Source organism: Oenanthe melanoleuca, chromosome 13 (genome assembly GCF_029582105.1).
Source record: "Oenanthe melanoleuca isolate GR-GAL-2019-014 chromosome 13, OMel1.0, whole genome shotgun sequence".
NCBI classification, from domain to species: Eukaryota; Metazoa; Chordata; class Aves; order Passeriformes; family Muscicapidae; genus Oenanthe; species Oenanthe melanoleuca.
This window is the reverse complement of record NC_079347.1, coordinates 3,630,593-3,651,754: the sequence shown is the minus strand read 5'-3', so window position 1 is coordinate 3,651,754 and position 21,162 is coordinate 3,630,593. Positions and strand designations below refer to the sequence as shown.

At 49.0% G+C, this 21,162-nt stretch overlaps 1 protein-coding gene across 1 annotated transcript; it reads left to right on the top strand.

Moving 5' to 3' along the window:
- NDFIP1 (Nedd4 family interacting protein 1) lies at window positions 1–17,107 on the top strand. The gene is given in 9 exon segments (XM_056502046.1): window positions 1–201; window positions 203–280; window positions 8,999–9,086; window positions 9,825–9,955; window positions 10,745–10,832; window positions 11,005–11,129; window positions 12,695–12,761; window positions 13,296–13,401; window positions 15,356–17,107. Coding segments are annotated over 8 exon segments (867 nt in total). The 5' UTR covers window positions 1–15; the 3' UTR covers window positions 13,400–13,401; window positions 15,356–17,107.
- Window positions 17,108–21,162: the final 4,055 nt, after the last annotated feature.

The window sequence follows — 21,162 nt, the reverse complement described above, 5'->3', positions numbered from 1 at the left end:
AAGCACAGCCTCTCGATGGTGTCGCGGCTCTGCCCCAGCCCCGGTGCTCCCGTGCCCGCACGGCCCCTCCAGGCGCGCTGCCCGCGGCCCGGGGCGGCTCCGGCGGCGGGCGGGGCGGGAGGCGGCGCGGCCGAGCGTGACGGGGAGGGCGGGAGCGAGCGGAGCCCGCAGCGAGCAGCGCCCGGGCCGCCGCCGCCGCCTCCCTGCGCAGCGCCCGCACCGACCCCGCAGCGCCATGGCGGCCGCGGCCGCCGAGCCCAGCACCGGCCGCTACCAGCAGGTGAGCTCGGGCCAGGGGCCGGGCCGGGGCCGGGCGGCTCCCGGGGCCGCGGGGCCGGGAGCGGGGCCTGTGCTGGCGGCAGCGCCCGGGGCGGAGGCCGCGGGTCCCCGGGGGGATCGGGCCGGGCTCGGCCGGGGAGCGCTGCCCGCCGGCTCGGGGCCGGGTGTGTCCGGGGCCGGTGTTTGCCCGGTGCTGGGGCCGCTGTTTGCCCAGTGCCGGGGCCGGGTGTGTCCGGGGCCGCTGTTTGCCCAGACCCGGGGCGACCTTGGCGCAGGGCGCTGACCCCGCCGCTCGTTTCCCCCACGGGGGGAACGGTCTCGTTCGGCATCGGGCCGAGGTCACCGTTAGTTTCCTTCTGCCTTTGGCCTGCGGACTCTTGTGAACCCCCCTAGGCCGGGGCTGGCCTTAGAGAGCTCCCTCGGGAACGGGCTCGTTCTCCTTCCTGCCTCCCGTTTGTCTGCAGCGGCGGCCCTCGGCAAGGCCGGGGCTCGGCCGGGCCCCCGGTGTGACCCAGTTCTGGCAGGCGCCTTTCGACCTCAGACACGGAGCATTCTGTACTTGGAGTGATGGAGAAGTGCCTCAGAACGGCAGTCAGCTCGCTCCTGCTGAAGCGAGGTTCTCCCGAGAAATCGCTGTGTTGTGACTTTTCCTGGGTAGCATTCCCAGCGTGGGAAGGCTCTGCCTCGGCAGAGTTCGGCATCCACCCTCCCATGGGACGGAATACTTGTCTCATCTGACAGCTCCGTGTTTTTACATACTGGAAATGTAGAAGTTAGGTAAAAATGAGGCTTTTTTTTTTTTTTTTTTTTTCTCAGTGCAAAACAGATGTGCTCACTTACAATGACAAATCTCTTTGTGTTGTTCTGGGACCTGCTGGGGACAGATAACCAGGTCTGTCATAATCGCCTTTCCTGGCACAGTTCTGCTGGTGGTGTTGACCCCAACAAGTGTCTTCAGCAGTGCCTTCAATGGGATCTGCAGCGTGTCCCAGAGCCTGGGGCTGGTGCCAGTCCCTGCTGTCCCCACTGCCGTGTGTTACCTGGCTGATGCACACACGGAGGGATGTGTAAAGCTGTTGTTTGCCAGCTCAGTGTTGTGTCTGCTCACACCTCGGGCAGACCCAGGGCAGACTCATCTGCAGAGATTAGGGGAGATTTGCACTGCTAAAGACAAGCACATAATGGAGGCCTGTGGAGCCACTGGTTTAACTGGAGTGAGAGGCAGATTCTCATGGAAATATATTTGCTTTCCTGCAGCTGTTTAGAAATTGCTTCTCTTTCCTCACCCTTTGCCAGAACCCAGATATTCCTGCTGTGAAGTGTGTTATCAGTGAACTGGCTCCTAGTGCTTGTGTTGCTTCAGAAGCCCTGCAAGCTGTGGAGATGCAGCTGGGATTTAGATAAAGAGAGGATGAGAGAGTGGGAGAGTCTCTGTAGCATGGAAAGTGTCAATTTTTCCCCCATATTTTGAAACCCACCATGTGTGTGAATGTACAATAATGAATGTACCATGTGCCAAGGAAGAGAGACTGATAGTGAAGTGATAACTGCAAGGGCTGCAGGTGAATACAGGATCCTGTCAGTGGAGAAATTCACACCAAGCTCATTTAATCCTTTAAATTACTGGATTATGAATGGAGGAATTTTAAAAGTTTGATCTTTTTGGGTGATGGGGTAATGCATTAATGGAGTTGGTTGTGTAGGTAGGTGGTTCCTGTGCTGGTAAATGTGACTGTCCAAGCATGCCAGGGATGTGTAACCCTCACTCTGGGATGGGTTCCTGATGGATCCATGTGCATGTGGGAGCAGCACTGAGGTGTGGGCACTGTGGAACCTGTACAATATTTGTAGGATTCCTCAAGTGTCTGTATTGTCAGGAAAAAAAGGTGAGAGTTAGTGACCATGGTCGGAGCACAGCAGAACTTGATACCCAAGTCTGAGACCTGTGTGTTTCCTCTCCCAGCCCTTCCTCAGCTGTGCAGGTGGGATGTGGGAATGTGGGAATATGGGAATGTGGGAATGTGGGCTGTGCTCCATCACAGCAAACTCCCAGCCCGTGTCATTCACCACTGTGGGCAGTGTGCAAGGGGCGTGCACTGATTTATTTTCCACAGCCAACTTCCCAGCCCATGGCTTTGTTCAGGCTTTAGACAATCTGATAAAAAGTGGCCTGCAGTGGTGCCTTTGGGTGATGTGAGTCTGAGCTCACACACTGAGGAAGTGCAGCTCCTTGTAAAATAAAACTAAAACTCTGGAGAGGGGATTTCAGCCTCCCCAGCCTTCCAAGGGGAGCAGGGCTGGGCCAGGCCCAGACTGCTGGATTTGGATCCTCCCCTGCAGGCCAGGTGCTGGGGCTGTGCTTGTGGAGGTGGGAATGCAGAGCTTTGGGAAGGAGGAGAGCTGCAGCCCACCCTGGTACTGTTATTCCAGGCATTGCTGGCCCCAAAAAAGGACACTGAGAGCCTGTTGTCATTTCAATCTGCCTTTGGGAAAGTTATACAGGGGTGTTGTTGGGATTAGGGGGGTTTAAAACCTTTCCAGCATAACCCTGGATTGAGAGTTCAGTTGGCAGAACTGTGTTTCATCCTTGGAACAGAAATTACCCTCCACTCTGAAAAAAATAGCCCAACTTTAACAGGTTTATTTACACTCTGTGTTTTCCAGGCATGCTTTGCACTTGGAGCATTCAAAAATATATGTGAGGTGTCTGAGTAATGTAAACCCACCTGGGAAATGGTGGGAGTGTTAAATAATGAAGATATATTTGTTTTTAAGTGCTGTGTCTTCCTGTTCCACTTGTTGAAGGTTTACATGGATCATGAATCATTCCATAAGGCAAGGTGTTGATGGGAAAAATAAGGAAGAAGGATTTTTCCATTTGTTTGTTTTTTATTCTGTGAAAACTGGATAAGAAATACATTGCTGGAGATAGAGTGGGAATAGAATTTAAATCCATGATGAAGGACCACAATGCTTCTTTAATATCTGGGGAGGCTGGAGTGGAGCAGAGAGGCAGATACCAGTTGCTGCCTTGTGTGTACCTTAAGCTTGTGCTTAATTTTTCAGCTGAAATGGGCACACAGCTTGAAACTAATACATGAGAACATCCCAAATCTTTTCATGTCAGCAATTAGAATCAGAAATGTCAGTGACTGTTTCCTCAGTGAGGTCCTTGCAGTGTGCAAGATGTGCTGACTAAAGATAAGAATGGTAAGAAAAGTTGCAAGGTGGGTTGTTTGCATATTTATTTGTATATTTAATTTTATTTGTAAGCAGAATAGGAGATGCCATTGACATAAGCCCAGTAAAATTAGAAAAATTGCAGAGTAAAATTGTTTGTGCAGCCTCTGCTGCAAGGTTGTGCTGATGCTGCCCCTTGTCCAGCCTTGTCTGTGCTCACATGTCTAAAATCTGGTTATTTTCCTATGAAACATCCACCTCTGTAGGCAACAGTACCTGTCAGGTAAGTTTACAAGGGTTTAGTGATTCTGTGTAAAAAAGTTACAGAATTTGAATACATTCTGTCCCTAAAGCTCAAAGGGTGTGGGAAAGGCCTGGGAGCAGCAGCAGTCCAGGGTCATCTCCCAGCTTGTGCAGCAGGAGAAAATAGCTTTGCATGCAGACTTTTCAATACAGCCTTATCTCAGGCATCAGGATGGTGTTGGACTCTGAGCTGGGCTTTTTCAGTAACTTTTCTCTCATCACTAAAATTCAGTGGGGCTCAGTAACCCCATTGGGAAGCAGCTGTAGGAGCAATCCCTGGGGGCTTGAGGTTGTTAAGGAGATGAGGAACCTTTTTCTGGGGTTTGGCATCATGACTTAGAAGTAACCATACAGAAAGCAAGGAGCAAAAGTTCTGTGTGTGTGAATTCTGATCCTTTGTCATTGGGACAAGTGAGCAAATTCAGTAATAAGGGGTATCCAATCATTCTGTTCCTGCTTGCTGTGAAATATCCAAATTTGATCCATGGTGGCACAATATATGGGATTTTTTTCCATTGAAGATACTTATCCTTCTTCATGTAACCATTTAAAAAATGTGATATTTTAAAATGTTTAGAAGTCTTACTGTAATGCCCTGATGTCCAGAAAAACATAAATATTATAAGAAAGCTTATGCTCTAAGTGTGGGAAATTTAATTACAGCTATCCAAGATTAAAAACTGCTTTTTCCATATTAAGACCTTGATCTCTCAAGTCTAAGGCCAGTGTGTGGGCACAGGTTTGAGCTGGCCCAAGTGCTTGTTTCCAGTCTGTGCAGACCAGACAAAGTCCCTGTTTGAACAGAAGCAGGGGAATTAGAGCAGCTTGTTTCCCAGGATTGAGGAGCATTTCTGTGCTGTCAGGCCCTTGGCTGCACTGAGTCACAGGACAACACCCTCCTGAGCACAGGTTGTATTTTATGGGCATAAAAAAGGTTTTGATTTGTGGTTTTGCCTTTTGGTGGCTCATGGGGTCGTTGCTCACTGGGTGCTGCCCCAGCTGGGGAAAAACACCCAGGTTTTGGAGCTGGAGGCACTTTTAATTATTCTAATAATTTAAATGAAATTAAAGTTTTCAGTCCTTGTTAAAAGGGAGGAGTATCTCAGAATCTCCAAGTCAGTTTGGAAAAGCCCTCCCAGCCCACCCAGTCCCAGCTGTGCCCCATCCCCACCCTGTCCCCAGCCCAGAGCTCTCAGTGCCACCTCCAGGGATGGGGATCCAAACCTCCCTGGGCAGCCCCTGCCAAAGCCTGAGCACCTTCCATGCAGCAATTCTCAGGCTGGCACATGCAGGGAGGTCACTCCTGGGGCTCAGCATCTCCCCAGGGAGGGTTGGCTTGGCACAGGTGCCAGATGTGTCACCTGAGAGGTGCTCAGCACACCTGGGTGACACCCAGGGTGGCACTGCTCCAGGGAAATGGGCTGGAAGAGCCTGGGGGAGAAAACAGCAATTTGCTCACCAGGGAGAGGGCTGGAGGGTGTGGGTTGGCTTCTCTGGTAGCTTATCATTATTCCTGCTGATTAATAGGCTATGCTAATTCGTATAAATTTGCAACAACATTGGCAAAAGTTAGGATTTTAAATCAGGCTGTGTTTAATTAAGTAAAGCAAAAGTCAGTAAAAATAATTCTCCTTTTCAGAGCTGGCAGTGACTTTAATTTACTTCCAAAAGGCTGAAGATATGTAATATGTGGTATATTGCTAAGGCCAAGTTTGTAGTAATGCTGATTTAGTGTAGTGATGCTGATTTAGTGTAAAGAGTATTTATTCTGAGTGCAGCCTCAGAACTTGGCAAAGGGGAATTAGAAAATAAAGATTCAAAACTTTGTCAGCAGCCCATATGCTGAGTTTAGGAAATTTGGAAGAATTTACCAATATATTTATTGGAAATGCTTTCTTCAAAGTTTATATGGAAATATTTCCAAATAGCTTGGAATATTTCAACCTTTGTGCTTCCGTGCTGTGAATTTACATGGGACAGGTCTCAGTCAGGGCAAGTGGCAGAAGTGATGTCCTGCTCAGTGCCAGGCTTCTGATGCTGGGGGTTTTTTGAAAATAAATATCCCAGGGTGTTCCATCAGTCAGTTTTCTGTTGGTTTAGCAGTCTGGTGAAGAAAATCCCAGCCAAGCTGTTGTTTTAGTAACTACATGCATGGCTGTAAAGACTGTCTTATTTTTGATGCCACAAATGCCAGAACCTTGTCCAAAAATCCAAAACCCATCAGTGAATCTAGTAAAGAACATCCCCCAGCCTCAGCAGAGCAGGCTGGAGTCAGACCCTGCTGTTGGCCAGGCTCTCTGGCTTCTGGAGCCTGGGGTCTGTACCTGGAGCTGTGCAGGGCAGGTGGGAGCCAGGGCCAGGCAGGGCAGCAGTGTGGCACTGCCAGGCCTGATGAGTCATTCTTCCTGTCACATGAGCCCTCCCTGCTCTGCTAATAGGCACTTAGTTGAATTTTAGATGCCTGGAATCATTAAAAAGGCTGGAAGGCATTTGTGTACCTTGTCCATTAGGAGAAAAATATGTTTTCTATAGCTGTAACCTCCTACAGCCTCGAGCTCAGCTTCAGAAAGTAGCTGCATTTTTTGTGTCATTGTGCATTACCTGAATTGGGATGTTTGAAGGCAGCAGGGAATTCAGCTGCTTTCTCCCACATGACTTTGGTGGAAGAACATGCATTTCTTTTTACTATGGGAAGAAGAGCCAGTGGTAGGAGTTAATATTCCACTCAATATCTGTGGCCTCTTTTGTTTCATTTCTTCCAGTGTTGTCACATTGGTGCTTTCCTCCCTGCTGACTGTGCTCTCAGGCTCTTCTTCCTTACAGACATGAGGGGTTGAATTTCTGCCACCCCCTGAGCTGGAGAGCAGGTGACAAAGGTCCTGTGGAACCCAGAGTGTCCCAGCTGTGACAGAGCCTTTCCTCCTGTCAACACACCAGCTCCTGCACAGGCACAGGGAGAAGAGAAATACTGAATTTTTATGGATAGACTGACAATGAGCATGGTGGAGCATTTTCTGAGAATTCATGAACTACAGAGCTGGGGGAATCATGGAATCACAGAATGGTTTGGGTTGGGATGACCTCAAAGATGATCTTTTTCTACCCTGCTGTGTCCAGGGATCCAGGGGCAGCCTCTCAGGGCAGAGATTGAACCAGGCAGTTTGGTTCTGTGTTTTCCTGCCCCTTCCATTGCCCCTTGTACTTTGTGCAGGGTGGTTTGGGATTTCTGGAGTAATGCTGTCTTTAAAAAAAAATAAAAAAATTAAAGCATATTCTAACAGGCAATTACTTCTCAAGTTAGTTTGCATTTACTCCTAATGCTGAGCTGCTTGGGGTTTATAAAATGATGCATTTTTGTTTCCTGGAAGGTGCCTCACAGTGGTGGGAGCTGCTGCAGCTCTTGCTGTCCCTGCTCAGTGCCTGAGGCTCAGGAAAGCTGCAGGTGAGGCAGGTCCTGCCAGCTCCACCCCAGGGCCTCACACCCTGGCTCTGTTTGCTGTGCTTCACATCTGGCAGGGCCCAGTGCTGGGGGTGTGTCCTGCTGCCAGCTGTGCTGGGAGCTGCTCCTGCTGCAGGATTAAATTCTCATCCGGATCACTGGTTTCTCCTTCTCCAAGGAAACAGCTCAGCCTTGCCATGTGAGGGCTTCTTATCCTCAAAGCTTGGGGCTGACCACACCCTTCCCCCCACCTATTCTGTTTAGAAAATGTTCCTGGGAGCAGAGTGAGCTTCAGCTGGTGTGGGACTGGAGTGCAGGACTGTGGTTTTCTGCTGTTTTGCTGCACCTGGACTGGCAGACAGTGCTCCTGATTTTGTTCTGGTGCTTTCCAGAGTTGTTCCCTGACCTCCAGCAGAACCACTCATTGCCATCTGCTAAGCCCAGTCATGACTTTCACAGAGGATGTGGATATAGTGTGTGGAACAGACTATAGATTATAGATTATAGATCATAGACTTTGACTGGCACAGACAGCTGTGGCTGCCCCTGGATCCCTGGCAGTGCCCAAGGCCAGGTTGGATGGGTTTGGAGCAGCCTGGGACAGTGGAAGGTGTCCCTGCCATGGCAGGGGTGGAATGGGATGGGCTGTAAGGGCCCTTCCAACCCAAACTATTCTGTGTTCTTTGATGTAAAGCAGCAAAAGGAATAAAACTCCAAACCACAGAACACTTGGATATCCAAGATCTGCATTTAGAAGTGGGAGCTGATTTATTTTCCCCTGATAAGAGGTACAAATTAGATAGAACATCCCCCTACGCCCCCACCCCCTGTGTTAAATGCTCAAGGAGAGTGGCAACATGTCTCTCCAAAGAAAAGAAAACAAAATATCCTGGATGGCTTCAGGAGCACGTGTGGGTTGCAGGAGGGAAGGCTGGAGGGTTGTTTAGTGGTGCAAGGGCAGTGCCCCTGCTCAGTGCTGGGGTGCTTGTTTGAGGTGAGCTGTTCTGCAGAAAACCTCAGTGCTTTTGCTGCTGAGGTGATGAGAAATGGAAGGAAGGGAAACGTGAGATGGCAGCTGTAACCTCCTTTCTGGCCTGGTGCTGCTGCTTCCCTATCAAAGCTGCCATGGCACACCTGCCTCGTGTGAGCTGTGCTGGGCTGTGAGAGCTCCTGGTTATTTATACAGAGCCTGTGGGAAGCACAGTGCACAAAATAAACCAGCTCCTTTTCAGTCATGCAGTGTGAAAGGTTGAAGGGAAATGGCAACATTTATACTTCTGTGCATCATTATGTAAGGTATCCATGGAAAAAACCTTCATTAGCAAAGCCACAGGCAGCAATGGAGCCTTTTGTTGGGAGTCTCACTATCTTTCTCTGACTAAAACAGATGCAGCTGCAGCTCCTAAGCACTGTGAGCTGAGGAAGTGCCAGGCAAATGGAAAGGTACTGGAAAGCTGTGCTTTGCTGGAGTCCAGGTGTGTGAGGAGAGGATTAAAAACAACATTAAAACTGAGCTGGAAGATTGATCATTTCAAGTGGGACTGCTTCGGAGGGAGGCTGAGCAGCTGCTGTGCCCCGTGGTGCTGCAGAGCAGTCTCCTTGCAGAGGGGTCTGTGTGTGCAGCTGAAGCTGCAGGGGTGTGGGAGCACAGAGCCCCCTAAGGCCTGGTGTGTGCAGCTGAAGCTGCAGGGGTGTGTGGGAGCACAGAGCCCCCCCTAAGGCCTGGTGTGTGCAGCTGAAGCTGCAGGGGTGTGGGAGCACAGACCCCCCTAAGGCCTGGTGTGTGCTTCTGTCCAGCTGCAGAATGAAGAGGAGCCGGGCGAGGCCGTGCCCGTGGTGAACGATGCCCCTCCACCCTACAGCAGCATCTCTGCAGAGAGCACAGGTACTCTCACCTGGGGCAGGGCTGGGATTGCTCTGCTGGCCCTGGCTGCTCTCCTCATCCCTGCCTGCCACTGCAGCACCTCCCTGAGCTGCAGGGATCAGGATTGATGCACAGCCTGGTGGTACTTGTGGTTTGGGAGATGCAATTTGGCTGCATTCATCTGATGTCATCCCATCAAGGGGTGTTCAAGTTACAGTTCACAGTGTTCTCAGTAAATTGAAGGCAGCTAAAAATCAAAGTGCTGGGAGGATTTGTGGTTCCCCTCTCATTATCTGGCATTTGGATGATGCTATGCCCCTTCCTTAAAGGATTTGTTACTTAAAAGGGTTTAAAGAATTCACTTTCCCTGCACTTTCCAATCCATCCAAGCACTTGGATGGTACTTTGAATCTTCCTGCTGTCCTGTCACTAATAACTTTAATAACCACTTGGAACTGGAAACGTGACTCTCTGAGATTCCAAGTCAGCAGAGGCACAGCATGTGGTGTTTTAAGCAGAAGTATGGCCAGACATGTTCAGTGAGGGTTCCAGACATGCTCAGTGAGGGTTCTGTGGGTTGCTGGCTCTCAGAGAAGGTGCTCCTGTGCTTTTCACTGCTTTGGGGTGGCAGGAGGCTGGAATGGATGGAAGGTGGGGAGGGAGCAGCCTTTAACAGCCTGGGGTGCTGGAGCACTGCTCATTCCCAACAGAGTTCTTGAGGAAGTGCTGAGTGACCTCCTGTGGAACTGTTTTTTGCAGCTTATTTTGACTACAAGGATGAGTCAGGGTTCCCGAAGCCGCCGTCCTACAACGTGGCCACCACCCTGCCCAGCTACGACGAGGCCGAGAGGAGCAAGGCTGAGGCCACCATCCCCTTGGTCCCTGGCAGGGTGAGTGTCCCTGAGCTCCAGCTCCTGCCCATCCTGTGCCACGGCTCCTAAAATTTGTCTTGGGTTTTTTGTTTTTGAAGCTTTCCACACTCCTGAGAGTCCTGTGGCTATTTTATTTTTTTTTTTTTTTTCTCTTTAATTTTCCTCTGAGCAGTGTGATGATGTCAGACATCTCAGTAATGCCAGCATGTGTAGCCAGATTAGCTTGGCAAACTGACAGAGGGACTGTACTGTAACCCTGTGCACTGACACTGGGGTTTTTGTTGGGTTTTCCCTCATTTTTAAAAAAGATTTAGGATTAATTCTTCAGCTGTCTGGCACATCTACCCTTGATACTCCTGCTGCTTACTTAGTTGACTTTTCTGGAGGTCAGTGTAGCTGGTACAGGACGATAAAACCATTCTGTCAGAATTATTTCTTTTTGTTTTTTCAACATTATCTCTTGTTCAGCCATTCCTCCACCCCTGCTAGCATTAGAAGTCCACTGCTCATTACACTTCTTCACAGAAGCCAAATTCCTTGCTGAGATGATAATTTTTTGATGAGTTGAAGAATTCTTCACAGTGAGAACAAGAACATGCTGGATCTTGACTATGTTAAAAATAAAGATACATTTCCTAGTGTATAGATAACATTTCATGCCCTGCACCATTTCAGGATGAGAAACAGGAATTTTTTCATGTTTGCATTTTGTGGCCTTTTGAGATTTGGGATTTTTTGAATATCACACCCAGAGATGGGGTTGCTGTATGACCTAAATCCTCCTGTGCTGCCTCCCTTGCTTTGCAGGATGAAGATTTTGTGACAAGGGATGACTTTGATGACACTGACCAGCTGAGGATAGGCAATGATGGCATTTTCATGCTGACGTTCTTCAGTAAGTACCTGATGGAATGAACAGTTTTCCAAGCAATGGCTCAAAATAGTTTGGGTCACATTTATGTTTATGTAACACCAGGAAAAACCTGTGTGCAAGAGGTTTATGGTTTTTTTTTTTCACTTGGAATATGAAGGTGTGTTGACCTGCTGCTTTTCTCCTCCTTTCTCAGTGGCATTCCTCTTCAACTGGATTGGATTTTTCCTGTCTTTCTGTCTGACTACTTCAGCTGCAGGACGATATGGGGCCATTTCTGGGTTTGGTCTCTCTCTCATTAAGTGGATCCTTATTGTCAGGGTGAGTTGTGTGCTGCAAAACCACCTACAAGACACTGATACCTTTCCCCAGCAGGTTTTTATCTCATACTGAAGTTAGTGATAAATTTAGGTTTGTTGGTTTGTTTTTTTTTTAATAATGAAATAATTTTGAGCTACTTATTCACTAAGAGCAGAGCTTTTTCATAATTACATCCTGTTTATATGCTGGAATTACAATTGTAGTACAAGAAGAGAAAGATTGCACACTCAGATATGCTTTGGGGAATGCTCCATCCCTGGAAGTGTCCAAGTTTAAGCTGGACAGGGATTCCTGGGATAGTGGAAGGTGTCCTGTCTGTGGCAAAAGAGTGGAGCTGTAGGACCCTTTCCAACCCAATCCAACTCTGGGATTTTGGGATTCATTGTGAGTGTGTCTGACAGAGCCTCTGGCTGGGATCAGAGTGTGGTTTTGTGCTGAGCAGCAGCAGTGCTCTGATCCTGGGAAAACATTAACCCAGGCAAAGCCCCTGCAGCCTGCTGTGCCTCTGGAAATGAGGAAATTCTCTGAAATGTGGGGTAGCTGCTGAGGAGAGGAGAGAGGGGCGTGGGGAGGAGCTGGTTTGCAGCAGCAGAGGGAGAAGGCCGTGGGTGCCCTCTGCTGCAGCCTCCCTGCAGCAGCCACCAGCAGCAGCCTGCATCCTGCTCTGGGCTCTGGGGCTCTTGGATTTTTTGGAGGAATTGGGAGAAGATATTTCCATCAGGAAGTCTTTGTTTGGAAATGATGGCACACAGACATTCCAGGCTGAAAGTTGAATTTCAGGCAAAGCAGCTCATTGGCTGTAAGTGGAAGTGCAGAGCATTAATGTCAGAGCTGTCACTTCCCACCTTCTGATTTGTAAATAAAGCATCTCTTCACTTTTCTGTAGAAGTTTTTGTGGTCATCTTTGTACAGAGGTTTTTGAGAGCTATTTGCTGGATTAAGAGATGTGACAGAAGGAGGTGATGTTATCTGTGGATTTGATTTAAACACAGTAACAAGTTTATCTTTTGTTAGGTTTTTAAACTTGAACAGAACAAACCCAGAGGAATGATACTGTATTTATTCTGAAACTGTGAACTTCAGTGCTCTCATAGTGTTGGTACCTTTCATTTAATAGCAGTAATTTTCCCAGCTGGGAATCTTGTCAGTGGGTTCCACAGATGTTGGATTCCTTTTCCATCTGTCACACCATCCAGCCTGAGAGTGTAGTGAATGTGCTGCACTGCTGCAAGCCTGCTCTGCCCTTTCAGAAACTGCAGCTGTGCTTTATCATCATCCAGGACACAATTTAAAACAGGAATAATTGCCCAGTAGTGTCCTTGTGCCCCACTGATTGCCAGAGTTCATAGCTGGGTGTTGAATCTGAATTCCACTTGTTAGAGCTGGTGCAGAAAACCATAAATAGCAGTTTGTGGAGGTCACTCATTCCTGCAGCTGGTGAAATGCAGCTTTCTGGGAGATCTCTTGTGTGCAGCCCTGATCTGGTTACTGCTAAAATTGAGGGGAGCAGATTTTGGTTCACAAACTCCACTGCTCTAAGCTGTGTTTTTTTGGCTGTTTTTCAGTTCTCCACCTATTTTCCTGGTTACTTCGATGGCCAGTACTGGCTTTGGTGGGTCTTCCTTGTACTAGGTGAGTGTCTGGGGGGAAAGATGCTTTAAAACTCTGTGAAGTCAGTTGGGATTTTGTGAGCATTCCTGGCTGCTAAATCTCTGTGTGTAGATGCACAGATGAAATGTGATCTCCTACTCCTCTGACTGAACACATTCAGGTTTTAAAGACATATAAACTCTGTCCTCCAGTTGCCAGTTTTTGGTGGCAGCATCCTCATATCATCCAGAAGTTCAGAAGAGAATATGTTGTACCTCATGTTGTGTCTGCTCTTGCATCTGAAATGGAAGAGTAGATTGTTGCCTTCCTCATTTTATTTTCTTTTCCCTGCTTTGGGAGTGACTGGATCTTGTTTGGAGTCAAAAGTTTTATGACTGCCCAAGGACAGTTTGTTTTTGAAGTTCCCTGAAATGGAAAGATGAGGTGTTACTGGTACCAAGGATAATGGCTGTGTGTGATGAGCTGCTGTGCATGCCAGTGCTGAGGTCCCTGTGGGTGGTGCTGTTGAAGAAGCAGCACCTGTGTTAACTGGACAAATGTGTCTCTCCCCTGCAGGTTTTCTGCTGTTTCTCAGAGGATTTATTAATTATGCAAAGGTCAGGAAGATGCCAGATACGTTTTCCACTCTCCCCAGAACCAGAGTTCTCTTTATTTACTAAAGGTAAATTTTCTGCTTTCCTCAATTTGTTCTGCTTTGATTTTAACTCTCTTCAGTGGCTTTTCTAGGCTCCACTTTCCATTGCTTGAATATTTTTAGAACTCAGGGAAGCAGGGAACAGTTGTTTCTTGGTATCCCCTCCCCAGCTCCTGAGTCTGCAGAGCCCAGACTGACCTAGAGGGAGGCAGAGGAACACTGGACATTCCTCCCTGAATTTTTTGCTGTGAGGAATTGGATATTCATTTGATTCCATGACTAGAAACTATGAGAACAAAACCTCTGCCCCTTGGTACTGTAGTGCATTTGGCAAATGTGTCTTTGAGGACAAATCTCATGCCTGAAACACTTGGTGTGTCCCAAACCAAGGAGAGATCACCAAAGCTGTTAGAGGGGAGTGCCAGTGCCTTTGGCTTTTGTCCCAGAAGGAACAATTTGTCTGAATTCTGCTGTTTGAAATTGCTGCCAGGTTCCTGAAGAAATGACACCCTTGCACACCTTTGCTCTCCTCAGACCTCTCCACACACCTGAGCTGTCCTGCCTGAGCATCTTGCAAAAACCTGAGTGCCTGGGAGTCTTTTGCTTCAGTGCTGAGCCTCAGCCTGGCTGCCCTAATGGGGTTTTAAAGGAGGAGGCTTAAGTAGCTGAAGCCTTGAGCACAATTTCCTGCTCACAGCAGATAATGGCCTGGCATTAACTGTCCTCCCTGAGGGGAAGGAAATCCTGGAATAGGTTCCTCCCCAGCTGGGGAATGCAACATGATGCTCCCTTTAGAAATATCATAATAACACTCCATTTCCCCAGACAGAGGCAATTGCAGCTGGGACAGTCAAAGAAACTAAACCAAGCCCAGCTTTAAATTGGGGGTCGTTAAATTGTTGAGATTTGAAAACGAGCCTTGGGTTTCCAAATGCATTTCCCTTTTATTAGAAACTGCAAATTGCCCACGATTCTCCTTCATTTCCAGTCTGGGAGGAGAACCTGCAGCACAGAACAGCCTTTGTGCAGTGTTTTCCTCTGGTGATAGTGTGTAAAAATAGTTCAGTCAATTTCTTTATGTGTTTCAGTTCTGTTTAACAAAGTTCTGGTTTGTGACCTCCTCCAGGATCTGTAATATCCTCCCAGATTCCTGCTGACTCACCAGAGGGTTGATTTCCCCCAGTTTATGGTCATGGAATTGTGAACATTTAAAGTCAGCTTTATCTCTGTATTTTGTCTGACTGAACAATTAAAAAAAAATTGCTCCTTTACCAAAACTTATTGTTTGTTCCCTAAAGGAACTCTGTGGTTTCTTTTTGCACAAACTTTTCCTATGTTTGAAATTTAAAATTACAGTTTTAGAGACCTGGCTTCACTCCTTGCTTGTGGAGGTATAGAGTGTTTAAATTCTTATTTATGTGTAATTTTAGAGCATTCTCAAAAAAGCACTTTCTCTTTCAGACATGCTGAGATAAGTGTCCAGAATAATTTATAAATATTACAACTTTGATAATTCCCCTGAAAATAAACCTTCAATTCTGAATTCTGAGTGAGGAAACCACAAAAGACTTGGATTTTTACTGTAGTATTGTCCTTTGATGAGATTTCCTCTTCAGGGCATGATGCAAAGGGCACAGTGAGGGGTTATTTTTATTTTAGAGCAGGGATAATTTTTAGAAAATTTGGAGGGGAATAATGAGTGCAAACCAGAAAATACAACCTGGTGAAATGAATCTGCTGGAAAGCTGGAGTTTACTATTCTTTAATATTAGCTATTTACTGTGTGTGCAGCACTGGACACAATCCTGGTGTTATTCCATTAACACACAGAGATTCCTGAGCATTTTGCTGGAGTCACATCATTGTGTGCTGAGACACTTCATAAGCCCTTAGACATCCTGTGCTGTGTGAATGACATCCTCCTGTTATCCAAAATAACCCTCTGACTGCAGCTTCAGTGTTCAATATCCTTCTTCAACAGATGTTTTCTGGCAAATGTCTTCCTGCATTAGTGAAATCCCCCCCAAGAAGCAGCAGGACACCTGCAGGAAGTGAATCAAGGCTCTGGAGCAGAAGAAAAAATAATCACCTGCTTTAAAATAAATAAATAAAAGTACTGTTGGAAAAAGAAAAAAAAAAGAAAAAGGAGAAGCATTTATTTCTATTTGTTTTTAGGTGTAAAGTTTTAATAATTAATGCAGAATTCTGTAATTGTTGACTCATTAGTGGGTAATGTTAGAAGCAGCTGTTGCAGTGAGTCTGTGCAGTGCTGATGGAGCTGGTCAGGAGTTTGTGCTGTTGGGAGCAGGAGCTGTCCTGGGGCCAGCAGGGGCCAGGCTTGCTTTAGTTCCTGCTGCAGCCTGGGAGTGCCAGGCTCTGCCTGTGCTGTGTGACACTGTCCTGTGCTGTGTGACACTGTCCTGTGCTGTGTGACACTGTCCTGTGCTGTGTGACACTGTGCAGTGTGTGACACTGTCCTGTGCTCTGTGTGACACTGTGCAGTGTGTGACACTGTCCTGTGCTCTGTGTGACACTGTCCTGTGTGTGACACTGTCCTGTGTGTGACACTGTCCTGTGTGTGACACTGTGCAGTGTGACACTGTGCAGTGTGTGACACTGTCCTGTGTGACACTGTGCAGTGTGTGACAGACACCCTGTGCTGTGTGACACTGTCCAGTGCTGTGTGACACTCCTGTGCAGTGTGTGACACTCTGTGCAGTGTGTGTGACATTGTTCTGTGCAGTGTGACACTGTCTGTCCATCCCTTGTATCCCTGTACTCCATGTCCTGTCCCTGTCCATCCCTGTACTTGGTGTCCTCTCCATGTCCTGTCCCTCCCTGTCCCTCCCTGTCCCTCCCTGTCCCTCCCTGTCCCTCCCTGTCCATCCCTGTCCATCCCTGTCACTCCATGTCCCTCCCTGTCCATCCCTGTCCCTCCCTGTCCCTCCCTGTCCCTCCCTGTCCATCCCTGTCCCTCCCTGTCCCTCCCTGTCCATCCCTGTCCCTCCCTGTCCATCCCTGTCCCTCCATGTCCCTCCCTGTCCCTCCATGTCCATCCCTGTCACTCCCTGTCCCTCCGTGTCCCTCCCTGTCACTCCCTGTCCCTCCCTGTCCCTCCCTGTCACTCCATGTCCCTCCCTGTCCCTCCCTGTCACTCCCTGTCCCTCCCTGTCCCTCCCTGGCACTCTGTGTCCCATGCAGCCTCACTGCCAGCACAGGGTGACCCTGGAGCTGAGGTGACAGCACAGGGGTGGCTTTGCTCCTGCAATCCCCCAGCACCTGGGGCCTGTGGAGGAAAAGGGTTGGTGCAGTCCAGACTCAGAGGTGGCATTGGGAATTTAGAGGTGGCACAAGTATTAACTTCTAACAGTCTTTATTCTCGGTGTTGTAGTATCCTTTCCTTTCACATCACCAACTTTTTGGGCTCTCCAGGGGTTTTCACGGAACAAGTCTGTAGTGTAAAACTGAAAGATCATGTTGCAACTTTGTATAAAATCCATATTGCAAAACAAAGGCCTTTTTTTTTTCTCTGGCTTGGGACTTTTGAGACAATTCCTAACATACCTGTAATTCTTGCTTTTATAAATTGTGTTAGCAGAGACTCTGATGCGTTGGAAATGTAGATTTAATGTGCACTCCTGTGCTTTCTGCCAAGTGGTCATTCACTTTGGAGTTTTACTATGTTCAACCTGTAAATACAGCAGAACGTCAATAAATGTCACTTCTGTAGCAATTGTTGCTGTAGGACAATGTTTAATTGTGTTATTGCACCTGGGTATTGATGACAAACACTATCTGGGGCATTCCATCACTTTTCCATGGAAGGTGAAACACAAATCTCCCTCTCCAAAAGATGTCCATCATCTTTGTAACCAAGCCTGTCAGGAAATGGTGATTCCATTTTGGGGGATTTGTTGGATTTTTTGGTAGTTTCATGACTTACTTGACTTACCATGAAGCTGGTTTTGGTTTCCAGCTCCACTTCTCAAATGTACAGTTCCCACAAACAAGCAGTTGGGGGCTGACAGAGATGGATGGAGGTTCCACAGATCCCTCTTTAAACAAGAATAAGTGAACACAGAATTAGGAATTTTATCCTCCAAGGCAAAATCTGCAGCATTGGGGAACTCAATCACGTTTGCCCAAACTTGGTCGATCAGCCTCGTGTTTGCTCTCCTGGCATCTGGGCCTTATTTGGGCTTGAATATCCAGAGAAGTGGAATATTTGGCATTCCTGTTGCTCCTCCTGAGTGGGCTGGAGCTGCAGAACCTCCAGCTCCATGTTCCTGGCCAGGCAGAGGCCCTGGGAGCGTGGGGAGGGACGGGGGGTGACAGGGGCTGGAGAAGCCACACTGTGCTGGGTGTGCTCACACCGACTCCAGGCTCAAACGCTTGTCTGGGTCTGTGACAGCTCAGCCACCTCACACCAGGGGCAGGGCTGTGCTCACCTGCAGTGACCAAGTGAACACCTCTGGCCTTCCCTGGCAGCCAGGCTGGGCTGGAGGCTTTGGGAGCTGTGCAGGGCAGACAGGACTGCAGAGCTGCTGGGGACAGGGGGAATGGCTCCCACTGCCAGGGGCAGGGGTGGATGGGATCTGGGCAGGAATTGTTCCTGGGAGGGTGGGCAGGCCCTGGATCCCTGGCAGTGCCCAAGGCCAGGCTGGGGAGCAGCCTGGGACACTGGAAGGTGTCCTGGGGTGGCACTGGGTGGGATTTAAGGTCCCTTCCAACCCAAACCAGTAAGAAGTGCTTCGTGAGATCTGATTTCCAGTTTCCATGGAAGAAGGAAAAGCAAGCCAAGGGGAGAAGGCTCAGCTGAAGGGAGAACAGCACGTGCTGGAAGAAATCAGATCTGCCTGTGGAGGAGGTAGGAGCACCATGGAGGAGAGGAGGGGTCTGCCCATTGTCTGTGCTCCCCTGCCTGCTCTGGTGGGAGGGAACCCCAGTGAAAATATTGGTGCTAATTGTCCATGGCATAATGTGGAATAGAGAATTACACTGAGGAATAAAACCACTTCAGCTGGAGACCTCCCAGTTCCTTAAGCTGGATGTTTCCCCTCTCACTCTGGGTTATACTGTTACATGGACAAGAAATCAATAAATATTGCTGGATTTAGGAATGATTTCTCTGAACCTTTTGGCTTTACTGCAGAAGTCCTTTCTCACCAGAGAAACACTCCAGTGAATTAATCCCTGTGTGCCTTGGCCGCACAAAGCCAGGACTGACTCACTTTCAGTGGCTTCCTTAGTGGCAGTGATTCACAGGAGGGACTGCCCCCACCTCTCCTCGGGGCTGGGGCTCTCCTATCTGTGGGATGCTGAAAATCTAACAGGGGCAGAGCTCACCCGTGCTGTGGCTCCCTGTGCCCAACCCATGCCTGCTGAGGGCTGAGGAAATCCCTTTTTACATGAAGTTTTCATGCACTATTCTTGTTTTCGTTGCCTTGTGTTCAAAAGATGGCACAGCTTCCATGGGAGCAAAAAAGAAACCAAAGTGTTTGAAAATCCACACAATGCTCCAAACCTGGTGGCAGCTGGGTTAAGGAACCTATTTAAACATTTGGGACATTTACAGGGGCTGTTTTAGTGCTGATCCCTGTTACTCATCACATAAAACACTCCACAGTGTGGTTCTGGCAGGGTTGTTGTGCTCCCCCCAGGTCCTGGGGATGCCCAAATCCATCCACTGCCCCAGCTGGGCTGTCACCCCATCCCACTTCAGCTCAGCTGCTGCTTAGAAGGAGAATTTCCCCTTGACTTTTTTCCTCTCAGATTTTTGGGTAAAATGGACAGGCAGGGAAGGAAATTATCAGAGCACAAGGATTAAGTCACAGTTTAAAGTAAAAAATCAATCACAAGATGTATCCTAGAAAGTAATTTTAAATCATAGGTCTTTCATGGACACAAACCCCATTTTGCTAAGTTTAAAATAGGTTAATAAAGCATATTAATCATTATATTGATGAATATAACAATAAAGCAAAAGGCAGAGATGTGCCAGGCTCTGGAGCATCAGGAAGGTCTGTGCTGGGAGCCAGTGGTGCCAGGGGATGAAACATGGTCCATGTCCCAGGGCCAAGTGGAACAAAGAACAAGAACACTCTGGACTTGCTTTAAAAAAAAAATATCTTGACTTAATAGCAGCTCTGCCAAGTAAGAAATGGATGTTTCCAAAATATCCACCAGCCCTCAGTGAGCTCTAATGAGCCCTGAACTGTAACCTGGGGTGTTTTTCACTGGATCACCCCTGGAGCATCCTTGGGGTGCTGGGGGTGGTGTGAGGGGCAGGGGATGAGGGCAGGGTGTCCCCTGGCCATGGGTGTCACCTGCCCGTGGGTGTCACCTGCAGTGGTGTCCCCTGGCCATGGGTATCACCTGCCCGTGGGTGTCACCTGCAGTGGTGTCCCCTGGCCATGGGTATCACCTGCCCGTGGGTGTCACCTGGCCATGGGTGTCCCCTGCCCGTGGGTGTCACCTGCAGTGGTGTCCCCTGGCCATGGGTGTCACCTGCAGTGGTGTCCCCTGGCCATGGGTGTCACCTGCCCGTGGGTGTCACCTGCAGTGGTGTCACCTCTGTGTCTGGAGGCAGCCTGGTGGGCCAGAATGCTCCATGCCACAGTCACCAGCACAGGGACAAGGTAGGTGGCAGCTCAGAGGAGCCATGGGAGGAGAAGCCCATCCTCGAGCAGATCCTGTGTTTGTTTTTGTTGTTGCTTTAACCAAAGTGGCCGGAGCGTGGTAATTAAAGGCTCAGTGCCTCTAATTGGAGTAGGTTTAAACTCGAGGTCAAAATCCCTTCTGGCACTTCCTCTGCCTAATAACCATCAACAGAAATCAAACAGATCCAGAGGCTCCAGCCCCTAAACTGTGAGCAGCAAAGGTCGTGGTGCTGATAAGGGAGCTCCGATGGAGACACAGCCCCGCAGTGAGGGGGACAGAGGGGACAGAGGGACAGTGCCACTGCCACGGGTGGCCCGGGTGATGTGGGGATGTCCTTGGCCACGGGTGGCCCGGGTGATGTGGGGACGTCCTTGGCCACTGTCTTGGGCTGTCCCTGCAGCTGTGGGACAGAGCAAGGACGGGACATTGTGTGTGTGGGAGCCAGTGCAGCCCACGGGACAGGAGCTCAGCATCACAGTCTCACCAAAATGCCATTTTCCCCGGGCAGAAAAGGCACCGAGGCCGTGCTGGGGATGCAGGAGGAGATTTTACAAGGCAGGGCTGGTTCCTGGGAGGTGCTGTGCCCCCCCAGGCCACCCACGGCTGCCGCTTCCTGCCACCGCCCAAGGTCACTGCCCTCGCCACTTGAACTGCTCTGCTAATTATGCCCTAAGCTGGACCTTTAAAGTGATCTGGGCCGAGGAAAGGGAAAAAAACAGTAAAAAGGAAAGCAAAGGGGTTGCAGATGTGCAAAGGCCAAGCTCACAGGGCAGGGATGCAGCGGGAGTTTGGGGCCATCCCCCAAACAGATTTGCAGATTGTGTCATTTTCATGTTTTTGGGATCTTTGTTGCTGCTCCTCTCTCTGCCAGACCCGCCCAGCTCTGTAGCAGCTCCGTTAAAGGGATCTGAGTGTCCTCCCGTGCCCTGGGTTTCACTTGGAGGGTTTATTGCCATGACAAGGCAGCCCCTGATGGAAATTGGCTGCTAAACTCTCCTGAATGGGATGGAGACACAGGGACACAGGGACACGGAGACACGGGGACACAGGGACACGGGGACACGGGGACACAGAGTCACAGGGACACAGGGACACAGAGACACAGAGTCACGGGGACACGGGGACACG